The sequence below is a fragment of the Silene latifolia genome, chromosome Y, assembly GCF_048544455.1.
Source record: "Silene latifolia isolate original U9 population chromosome Y, ASM4854445v1, whole genome shotgun sequence".
NCBI classification, from domain to species: Eukaryota; Viridiplantae; Streptophyta; class Magnoliopsida; order Caryophyllales; family Caryophyllaceae; genus Silene; species Silene latifolia.
In genome coordinates, this window is record NC_133538.1 from 415,217,388 (window position 1) to 415,229,655 (window position 12,268).

The 12,268-nt window shown below is 38.4% G+C and overlaps 1 protein-coding gene across 1 annotated transcript; it reads right to left on the reverse strand.

Moving 5' to 3' along the window:
• Window positions 1–10,237: 10,237 nt before the first annotated feature.
• LOC141632391 (uncharacterized) lies at window positions 10,238–12,032 on the reverse strand. Its single transcript, XM_074444941.1, has 3 exons — window positions 11,766–12,032; window positions 10,709–11,668; window positions 10,238–10,477 (listed from the first exon to the last, which is right to left on the reverse strand). Exons 1-3 carry the CDS (start codon window positions 12,030–12,032, stop codon window positions 10,238–10,240), a joined length of 1,467 nt encoding a protein of 488 aa, XP_074301042.1.
• Window positions 12,033–12,268: the final 236 nt, after the last annotated feature.

A 12,268-nucleotide genomic window follows, 5' to 3' on the forward strand; every position in this document is an offset into this window, starting at 1 on the left:
CAAATCCACTTTACTAAATCATAACACAACATATTTTATGAATTAAACAGATAATAACCTCGTGAATATCATCTCCTTACCATATCACAGATTGACATGTATCATGAATACATACAAGTATAGCCAGTCATGCCAGATCACTCAAATTATTACCTTTTTGAATATCATTCAGTTAGATCAGTGTACTCAACATGCATTACAGAACATTCAAATAACAACTTTATGATAATCACACCATACCACGTCTTGTGAGGTCAAAACTTCACACAAACATTTATATATCACAGACCCGTAATTACATCCAACCAGTCAATCCTGATCACGTAAGTTACCACTCAACAAAGGTTACCTGTCGCCCGAGCTTAACTCGCATGCCCCTTATCACATTCTTCCATTCGCATAACCAGCACCTTCTGCCACACATAACTATACAGCTAACACTCACTATGAGAAACCGCCTCCTAAGACTATTTCTTATACTTCCTCACAACCATACATATCAATTCAATCTCTACAAAATCAGCCTCTGTAGAATTGCCATCTTTCCTATTTATCATTAACCTTAACCACTAGCGAAACCACCTCCACACAACTACCGTTCGTACATCAAACTTCTTACACTCATCTCTAAACATCACCGTTTCTTCCCTATCTTTGGTTATCATCCCCAATAACGAGCATCAAATCCATCAACAAAATTACCTCAACATTATTTCCAATACTATCCTTAATTGTATCATCATCTAACTCTCCACCAAAATCTCATATCCTGCAGATATTCTACCAACTTCTTACTTTCCTTAATTCCTCAAAACTCAAGTCTAATCTTGTTGTTCCGAAGCTCCTGTATAATCATTAATTCAATTCCTCATGATATTATCACGCATCTTGACAATTCCTTACTTTTATATCACATAACTCCGGTGAACATTTTCTTAGTTTTACTCCCATCATGCTTTTCTTTTTACACTCGACTAAAGCAATTGACCATTCAACTCCTTATTACTTCTTCCTAACTTTTTAGTGCTCCGATCACCTTCTAATTGCTCCAAAATTCCAATCCCATTATTTCTTATCGATATTATCTCACTCTTCCTTACCATGGGTCCCCTCTCATCACTCCACTCACTCACACTTGTCGTTAATTTGTCCAAAAAATCAACATTTAAAGTTCAAACAATTACATCTCTAGAAATCAATTTTTTTTTTTTGTTTTTTTTTTACCGTTAATTGCCCAAGGAAATCACACATTAGTTTCGTCTCTCGATAACACAAATTTCCAAACTCAGTCACTATCTGCAAATCCACGTCGCGACATGTCTCCATTAAGTTCACTATATACCACTCTTCTAAATTCCTCTAAAACGACCTTTCATTACATATATTCTTACTCAACACTATTTCTAACCATCTCCTTCCATAATTTGTTATACATCTCAGGTTGCTGCTATCCACATCCCCCCATACTCCAAGTGCCTTACCAGGACCACTCAGGTATAAGGATGCCACCATCTCGGTTACCCGAGGCATGATATTCATAAGACAATAACGAAACAACTTTAAATGATATAACTTTAGTGAAAAGTACAACTGAAGCCAAATCCCAAAATACGGGTACAAGTCCTCAAACCAACTGTATAATCAAGTAAAAGTAAAGTTTATAAAACTACGAAGCTACAGCGGAAGACTTGTATCGTCAGACGGTGGCACATCCCAGCTATCCCAGTACTCAACTCAAACCTGCTCAATTACTGCTCACCATCCCCGAATGGATCACCGCAGGTTTTAAAAAACAACAACCGGTGTCAGTACTAATCACACAAATTATATATATCAACAATAAGACAAACAGACAGCTTACACCGTCACACACACACACACAATCACACCAGTCTCATCAATCTCAATCACCGACTGTCCACTGGACCAGCCCTGCCAGTGGGGGACCGCAGCCGTACCCACCTAATCCCCGCTCCTCATATTGAGCGATAACCCTGTCCATTAATGTGCACATCCCCTTCCGTGGCGGGTTCCACGAAGGGCGAAACTAGGGCGTGAAGCCACTCTCGCAAGTGACTCCACTCAGACGAGAACGCATCTCGAGAACCATAGACAAACAATCACAATCACAACCGTCACAATACAATTACGATATTAATCAAACAATAAATCTCAACACATCAACAATCATCTAATTATGGGACTAATACTCGAGTAGAAATCCTACCCGAAAGCACAACAATCAGATGGTCTTTACAGCTGTATCAAAAAGCCTCTTCTACAAAACCTCCTCCTATCATACAAACATATAACACTACCAAATCACAATCTACACAAAACCCCCAAATCCCTATATTAGGGTTTAAACAACTTTAAAGGAAATACTATACAAATGGTACATAGGTCTTACCCTCGACGCAAGGATCTCAACGGTATAACGAACGGTGAAATCCGACCTTCCAAACTCCGGGATTTGCTAACAATGCGATTAAAGTGAAGAACGTAATTTGCTTTCTCTCTTGACAGTAATTTAGGTTTTGAAAAGTGTTTAAGAACAATGACGGAAAAGCTTAAATACTTTAATCGCATAATTAACAAAACCCGAGAAATAACTCTCCGTAAACCGGCTACTCGATCGAGTAGCTAAGGTACTCGATCGAGTGCCCCCTTACCCGATCGAGTATCCTAGTTACTCGATCGAGTACCCAACAGGTCAGAAACTATTTTAAAACGCAACTCACCCTTACTCGACAGAGTAAGGCCTACTCGATAGAGTACCCAGAGACTCATAAATACGGAGTATTACAGTCTTCCCTCCTTAAAAAGAACTTCGTCCCCGAAGTTCAACCCATACTAAAAAACAAACATACTAACTCGATCAAGACACAACAACGTGACTAAGAACTCTAAACAAAACTCCAACCCAAACATAAACTCGTAACACCAACTCCGCTAACTATTCCTACCTCCGCAACATGGCTCACGATATCGTATCAACTCCATCATATCTCTCTCAACACTAACTCCATACACTACCAACTAGCTCCGTAATATATCATCCAGAGCCAATCCAATATCAAAATACCCATAACATCAAACGGAATGTTACATTCTACCACCCTTAAAAGGAACTTCGTCCTCGAAGTTTACTCAGACTCAAAACATCATCCTCCAACTGTCAACACTATATAAAATATTCTCACACTCCGAAGCATCACACTACTACAAGCACGGCCATGGCCTTTTATAAGTATCATCCACAAAACAAATCCCTCATTTACGCTACGCTAACACTCTACTTCCAATTATATTACAACATACACCACCATGAAACTCTCTTTTATCGCATCCTACTCCTCTTAAGACAAATGTTATGTCCTCGTAACTCACTAATACTAAATCCTTAGCTATATCATCTCATTATCCTCATCACCACCGCATGTCAAAGATAACCACCTATAATCTAAACACTCGCCATGCATATATCCAAGGCTCTCTTACTTAAACATTTCTCATACCTCAACTCATTCGGCACACCACCTAACCTATACCATAAAACTCGTAGCAAAAACACCATACTAATTCCCCATTATTACTATAAAACAACATACCTCTCTATGTAAAGCACCTATCTCCCAAAAGCATAACTCACGATCCACACTCGTTACATACACTCACACTAGATCCTCAAGTTCTTTCCTTCATTACCGCAAAACTCATACACAACTTAACATGACACTAATACCCAACACCCTACACTCACTGTCCCAAAAACTGATTATGAACCACGTGCAGCTTCTAGATTAGTATAACACATGTTCCACTAGTCACTTACCATGACTATGTCTAACGCCTCATCTTAAAAACAAGGTCAAAAGTACCGTAACAACTGATGACAACTGTGTCCCATCAACAGAATGTCACTATAACATGCCAACAACGAAAACATATACAACTCTCTTTCATATCATACTCTGCCCTCATTCCAAAACTTAACTGGTAAGAAACATCGATAACAAAACAATTGTCTATCTGTACAAACTGAAACTCACAAGAAGCAACATCAAACAAAACAACAATCTATGTATGACTGGTATGTACTTTCGAAACTCGAATCATAATCCCCGCCTACTCCACCACAACCGGTGACGGCATCACAACACCGCCACCAACAGCCACACCGCAGTGCGAAAATACCCGCATCACAACACTAAATATCGTGCCGGATCACCACCCGAGGCACCAAAACTGTGACACCCTCAAAAAAACGCGGAAAAATTTAAACACGTAATTTCTAAATAAAAACTGCATGGATATGTTTGTAATAGGTTCATTATAGTAAAAACCTGTAATTTTTAAAACCTGAACCTGTTATAAAGATATCCAATTGGAAGGTGTCAAAACATGCAAGGTTTAAACAAACTTATTTACATAACCACCGCTAAAAATAGCGGAATACAAAATGATACAAACCAAATTTACAGAGGGAGACATGTGTCCCTAAAAAGTGTGACATACGTGTCACTACAAAATGGGAACCAATCTAGGTTCCAAGGTTTCTTTGCTCGCTAGCTCGTCTGTGTACCCCATATAAGCATCACCTACCTGTCAATCGCATTTTATACAAGCACGAAAGCCACAGTCAGTGGGGAGTAACTCCGAGTCCTCCCAGCCACGAAATGTCAAGTTAATATAACATGAAAGCATATAAATATGAGCAAATATAATACATAGCCCATATAAAGGCTAAACAATCAAGCTTTTCATAAAAAACATTCAATATAAACAACATATAGTCCTTGCATGTGAATACTAGACCAACTCAAGCTACACTATCATGTGAGTCAAATAACACACGGGAATCCAAACTCTATCAACCATAGCCGGCTTGCATCTCACCTTCTATGATTCATAGAATCATCAAACAAGAAAGGGCAATATATCTAGAGACAGGCATAAGTTCCTAGTACAAACAGTAATAGTCACTTTGTAACTCGAGTCTATACCACGAGGTAGGGAAGCTAGTATTTTGGCTCGGAGGTTACATTTAAAACATGGCCAAGAGACGACTCAACCCTAATCCTAGACTCACAGAGACCTAGAGAAATGCGGATAAAACCACCGCACCCAAGACTCATGATAAAACCACATGAGTACCCTAAGGAGTCCACCAAAGCGTTGGCTAGTACTTAAGCTGACCATCTACTCACAAAATAGGCAGAAAGGTCATGCCCCAGCTTGGATATAAACCCACCAAGCCAGGAACACAAAGGCTATTAAGCCGTGAACATACACTCGTCAAAGACTATAATGACCTATCTATGACAATAACTGAAAATACTCACTTAAGACCTCGTCCCAAGTGAATACTTTAGCCAACTTAACAATAAAAAGGGCAAAAAGTCCAAACTTGTAAATATAAATGATCACAAGCTAGCATATGGAAGGCTACACAAGAATATAATCCAATGACATTTTAACAATACAATCCAATATGGCCAAGGTACCAAGTTTCCAAAATATGAATTATAAATATCAAGGCATTAATATATAGCATCTAATTACAACCAAAGTCATCCACTGTTATCTAAAGTTACCGCAAAGACAAATCCCCGACCCAAGTCCCGCGATGGGTCATTGGTCAAATCAGGGCTGACCGGTTTAAACCTAATTTGACCAAACTCATTCGATCATATTGGCCCAGCTCAGAGTCTTGGTTCATTTTGACTCAAATCACATAATTCAACATAATACAAATCATGTGAAAATTATCAACATAAGGGAAAATTATTCTAACTTATAAACTAACCCATTTCCAACAATTTCTCCTACTAATAAAAATTACTAATACGCCAAAATGTAAGCATTGTTCAAATGTACAAATGACAACTACAAAACATCAAACAAAAGCTCAAACATACAATCCGAACAACGGCCAAACCCGGCCACACACACGGTTACACACACACGGCCACACCCACACCACATGCACACACCACACACGGCACACACACGGCCTGTGGGGCCTGCTCACGGCCTGATTTGGGGCTGTTTTGGGCTGTTTTGGGCAGCCCTACGGTCTCCTTCCTTCTCCCTCCAAAACCCGTCTCAACAATGTTACAAAACCATTCCAACAACACACAACCATTAACAATTCAATTCAACACTACCAACATATGAATTATACCTCATAATAATCATACTTTAACAAATATATTCATATAAAATAAATTTAACATATTAACAACCACATAAACATCCAACACACAAAAAAATGTGACATATATCGCCGAGTAACTCGGAATAGTTACCTTAAGCTAGAAAAAGGCAAATAACCCTTGAGAAAACCCTAAAAACAGTAGCTACCCATCATCCTCTACTATATAGGAGTCCCCTATATCATCCTCATAATCTTCACCTATTAAAAACAACAAAAACACAATAATAATTACTAAAACCGAAATTATGCCCAAAATCATCTTAAATCGACATTATGAAAACTAAACTTAAAACATACTAGGATGTAGATCTTAAAGAGAGGATTCCGAAAATATAAATTTTGCGAAAATCGGACTAGAAACGAAGAAGTTATGATGAAATTACGATTGTAAGTTTATTTGATTTTTTTTTTTTTTTTGCGGATTTTCGGAAGAACAAAGATCAAGAGGAACAAAATAAAAAAAAATGAAACCCTAGGAAGAATGGGGAGGGCCGGATGCCTCATGGGGGGGTTAGGGTCTATTTTTTTTGACTCGGTTTTGATTCGTTTTGACGGAAATTCAAATTATTCGTCAAACGCGATTTTCGAAAACGCTAAAGTTTTTAAACACGAGTTTACTAGAAAATTAAGTACCCCTATGCCCTATATCCTAACTCATTTAACCAACGACCGTAAGAAATAGAAAATCCCATGTTTACGACTTTTCATCGAAATAACCTTTTATTAAAGAAAAGGTTCAAATATAGTTTAAATTACTTTTAAACATTTCCAAACTATCAAAAATAATTATATTACTTCAAAATAAAATAAAATTATATTTTATCGAATTATTATTATTTCAAATAAATTAATATTAAATTAAAGTTGATTTAAAATATTACTTTTAAAATATAATAACGGTCCAAATTTACGGGTGTTACAATCATCCCTCCTTTTAAAAAGTTTCGTCCCAAAAACTTAAAAGAAAGAATCATTGTATATATATAAGTCCATCTTTTTAAAACAATTAAACAAAATTTTCAAGATATGAACGTATGGAAATATAAGTGTCCTTTCAATTGAACGGAGATACTCTTGGCGATCACTCAAGAACATCAATATTCCAATTCAAAGACATAAAAATACATTTTTACACCAACAAATGATAAAACTAATTATCAGACGTCTCCAATAACAAGCTTTAACACTAATTGACGTTAAAACCAGTGAAAAACATTAAAATATTTTCAAAACCTTTAGCTCAAATTTTTTTTATAATAAGGGTAATAACTCCATTAGCTATAGCTAAACCCTAATTACGGTTTCTAAACACTAAGCAAAGTCTATTAACGCGGAGAATATGTAAGAAAAAGGAATAACCTCACGAGAAAAGTTCGGGATATTTAGCTAACATAGAAGCTTCAGGTTCCCAAGTTTCTTCTTCGACATTTCCACAACGCCAAAGAACACGAACTAGGGGCACAATTTTGCTCCTGAGTTGCTTGTTTGCTCTTTCAAGGATCCGGATTGGCCTTTCTTCCAAAGTCAAGCTAGGTTCTAAATCTGGAATTTCCTCTTGAATGACATGGCTCGGATCACTAATGTACTTCCTCAACTGAGATACATGGAAGATATTATGAACCTTGCTCAAATTCGGAGGCAACTCCAAACGGTAAGCAACGGGACCAATCTTTTCAATCACACGGAAAGGTCCAATGTATTTGGGACTTAGCTTCCCTTTTACACCAAACCGCTTCACCCCTTTCATAGGTTATACTTTAAGGAACACTCGATCATCAACCTCAAAGGAAAGTGGTCGATGACGGACATCAGCATAAGATTTCTGTCGATCTTGAGCGGCTTTCATGCGCTCTCTAATGATCTGAACCTGATTGACGGTCTCAGTCATCAAATCGGGTCCTCACACATGAGCATTTTGGACTTGATCCCAACAAACGGGAGTACGACATTTCCTACCATACAAAGCTTCATAAGGTGACATTTTAATAGAGGCCTGATAGCTATTGTTGTAGGAGAATTCAACAAGAGGTAAACATTTCTCCCAAGAAGTATGGAAATCTAAGGTACAAGCTCGGAGAAGATCCTCTAATGTCTGGATAGTTCTTTCAGTCTGTCCGTCTGTAGCGGAATGAAAAGCGGTACTCATTAGTAGCTTACTACCCATGGTTTCTTGTAAAGCAGTCCAGAAACGAGAACAGAATCTAGGGTCTCGGTCTGAAACTATATCTTTAGGAACTCCATGGTAGCGTACTATCTCTTTCACGTAGGCACCAACTAAAACATTTAAATTCCATGTCTCCTTGATAGGTATAAATCTAGCACATTTGGTCAGTCGATCTACAACCACCCATACAGCATCCTTTCCACCAGCAGTCCTAGGTAAAGCCATCACAAAGTCCATGGCAATGGACTCCCATTTCCAAAGAGGAACATCCAAAGGTTGTAGCAAACCTCCGGGCTTCTGATGCTCAATTTTCACTTTCTCGGCGGTAAGACATTTGCTAACATAATCTAGGACATCAATCTTCATTCTAGGCCACCAAAATTGTAATCTCAAGTCTTTATACATCTTGTCACCACCAGGATGAATAGAATAAGGAGAAAGATGAGCCTCATCAAGGATCCTCTTTCTTAACTCAAACTACATTCGAACATACATCCTACCATGGTAACGAAGGTATCCATCATTATCCACCACACAATCCTTAGCTTGCCCAAGTTGGATTTTTGCTTGAATGGACTTGAAAGTAGCATCTTCAGGTAGGCAAGTACGGATCTCACGGTAAAAATCAGGTTCTGCACTCAAAGCACTAAGATGATCAAAACCCTTCTCAACAAGGCTTATCCCTAACTTTTGAAATTCTACGATAAATTCATGAGGTAATTCATGGATAGTGTTCAAAGAGTGACAAGTCTTCCTACTCAAAGCATCGGCCACCACATTTGCTTTTCCTTCATGATAAATCAACTCAAAGATCATAATCATTCACTAACTCTAGCCATCTTCTTTGCCTCATATTCAACTCTTTTCGGGTAAAGATACACTTCAAACTTTTATGGTCGGTATAAATTCGGCAATGAACTCCAATAAGGTAATGTCTCCATGTCTTCAAGGCATGCACCACCGCAGCTAACTCAAGATCATGAGTCGGATAATTCACCTCGTGAACTCTCACTGTGTCGAGAGGCATAAGCAATAACCTTTCGATTTTGCATTAAGACACAACCTAAACCATATTTTGAAGCATCACAATAAACATCATAGTCCACACCATCCTCGGGTAAGGTCAACACCGGAGCAAAGAGTCAACCTAGTCTTCAATTCCAAGAAAGCATTCTCACATTCATCGGTCCACACAAACTTAGACTCTTTCTTCAACAATTGAGTCATCGGTCTAGCTATCTTAAAAAAATCTTTCACAAATCGACGGTAATAACCCGCCAAACCAAGGAAACTTGAATCTCGGACACATTTTTCGGACTCTTCCAATCAACAACGACTTCAATTTTGGCAGGATCTACCATAATACCATCTTTGGATATGACATGTCCAAGAAAAGCTACTTGATGTAACCAAAATTCACATTTAGAGAACTTAGCAAACCACTTTTGACGACGTAGAATGTCTAAGATGATACGAAGGTCTTTGGCATGAACTTTATCATTCTTTGAGAAAATTAAAATATCATCAATGAATACCACAACACATTTATCGAGGTACTCACCAAAGGTACGATTCATTTGATCCATGAAGATAGCAGGAGCATTAGTCAATCCGAAAGGCATTACTTTAAATTCAAAATGTCCATATCTCGTGCTAAAGGCGCTTTTAGGAATATCGGATTCACGAATCGAATTTGATGATAACCCGATCTAAGATCAATCTTGGAAAAAGTAGAAGCACCACGTAATTGGTCAAAGAGATCATCAATTCGTGGAAGAGGATATTTGTTCTTGATCGTCACACGATTAAGTTCACGATAATCGATCTGAGTCGCATAGATCCATCCTTTTTCTTTACAAAGAGAACGGGAGAACCCCAGGAGAAGCACTAGGCCTTATAAAGCCTTTCTCAATCAAGTCATCAAGTTGGATTCTCAACTCTTTCAATTCGGAAGGAGCCATACGATAAGGAGCTTTAGCAATTGGTCCAGTTCCAGGAACTAGATCAATGGAAAATTCAACATCTCTTTCAGGAGGAATTCCGGGTAATTCATCGGGAAAAACATCTGGATATTCACAAACAATAGGAACATCCTTCAAAGGAGGAAGAGAAGAATCAGAAGTAGTCACTACGCATAGAAAAGCTTGATGACCCTTCTTCAAAGAATTCACCATTTTCATGGCTGAGATTAATTTCACACTAGCTTGCTTTCTAACTCCTTGATAAGATACGCGAGTACCCAAAGGACTTTTAAGAATAATCTTTTGATCTCGGCATTCGAATCGAGCATGATAAGTAAATAACCAATCCATGCCCAGAATAACATCAAATTCTTCAAGTGGGAATCGAAAGAGATTAGCCGGAAAAATAGATCCCGATATTGATATAGGAACATTGGAATAGATATTAGAACAAGAAAAGATGTCACCGGAAGGTAAAGATATATCAGTGCTTTCACCAAGTGAAGATTCAAGAAGTAATTTGTCGGAGAGTTTCATCGATATAAATGACAAAGAAGCACCGGTATCGAATAAAACTAAACAAGGAACTTCAAATATTAAGAACGTACCGTGACTATATCCGGGTGTGCCTCGGCCTCGACGGCTCATCAAGAAAATACGACCTCTCGGTCTCTCGGGAATAGCAGTGTGTAGTAGCAACAGCGGTCTTCTTCGAGGACATACATTAGCCTTATGTCCAGGCTTGTTGCAGAAGAAACATATAATAGGCCTATCCCTATCAAAGCAACCGACTCCGGGATGTGCTGGCTTCCTACATTGGTAGCATACACGATCCTTAAGACCTTTGTTGTTGCTAGGAGATAGATTACGAGCACCTTGATTTGCTTGACCACTCGGAACAAACCTTCTCTTATTAGGATAAGAAGGGGTAGAAGGAGAAACATAAGGCCTAGAAGGAACAACGTAAGGCCTAGAAGTAGGATAGAATGGCCTCTTGCCAAGAGAAGTAATAGTAGTACTAGTAGTACGAGCCTCTTCATCGATAGCCCGTAAAGTACTCTCAGCCCATAAGGCATCATCATAGATCGAGACAAAGGATGTAGAATCTCTACGAATCATACTCTTAAGCTTTGGAGTAAGCTTTTCAAGATAAAAGAAAGCTTTTTCGTCTTCATTTTTGACAAGTCTTGTGGCATAGTGAGAAAGTTCATTGAATTTGTCGGTAAAGGCTTGAACAGAAAGATTTCCCTGCTTCAATTCCATGAACTCTTTAAGTCTTTGTTGTTTCAGCTCTTTTGGATAGAATCTAGTTTCAACTAGATCCTTAAAGCGATCCCAACCAAAGCCAGGCTCAAGAATAGAAGTAGGACCAGTCATAGACCACCATCTCTTTCACAAGAAAATGAGAAGCCAATTTCACCTTGTCTCCTTCACGAACTTCATACAAGGCAAAACTCTTCTCCAAATCACGGAACCATTCAGTGAGTGCCACTGGATCTACTTCACCACCATACGTCTTAGAATTGTTTCGAGTTAATTGATTTGCCACCCAAGTATAAGTGCCAGGGGCACCTTCTGGAGGCGGGGAAAGAAGAGGAGCAGGAACAGGCTGATTTTGTTGATTCTGAAGAATCTGAGTGAGAGCTTGTAGGATTGCATTATCTACAGCTTTTCTTGGAGGAGCCATCTTGCAAAAGAAGACATTGGCTTATTTAATAAAGGCTTACTTAACAAATAGCAATCACAAAGAGACTACAACATAAGATCCTAAATCTACCCATCCTACCCGTCTCTCAAGTTTATTATTTTAAGGTCAAGTTATTTATAGTAGGGTGCACAAACGTGCGTCGGGAGCAAATAGGCTCTGATACCAACTGTGACACCCTCAAAAAAACACGGAAAAATTTAAACACGTAATTTCTA

Bases quoted from the DNA above. Each gene is read 5' to 3' on its own strand.
- LOC141632391 (XM_074444941.1), bottom strand. From the start codon at position 12,032: ATGGCTCCTCCAAGAAAAGCTGTAGATAATGCAATCCTACAAGCTCTC. The intron at 11,669-11,765 runs GTGAAATTGGCT...GATCGCTTTAAG, and splicing joins AAGTTCGTGAAGGAGACAAG to GATCTAGTTGAAACTAGATT. The intron at 10,478-10,708 runs GTTATTCTGGGC...CCTCCTTTGAAG, and splicing joins TCCCACTTGAAGAATTTGAT to GATGTTCCTATTGTTTGTGA.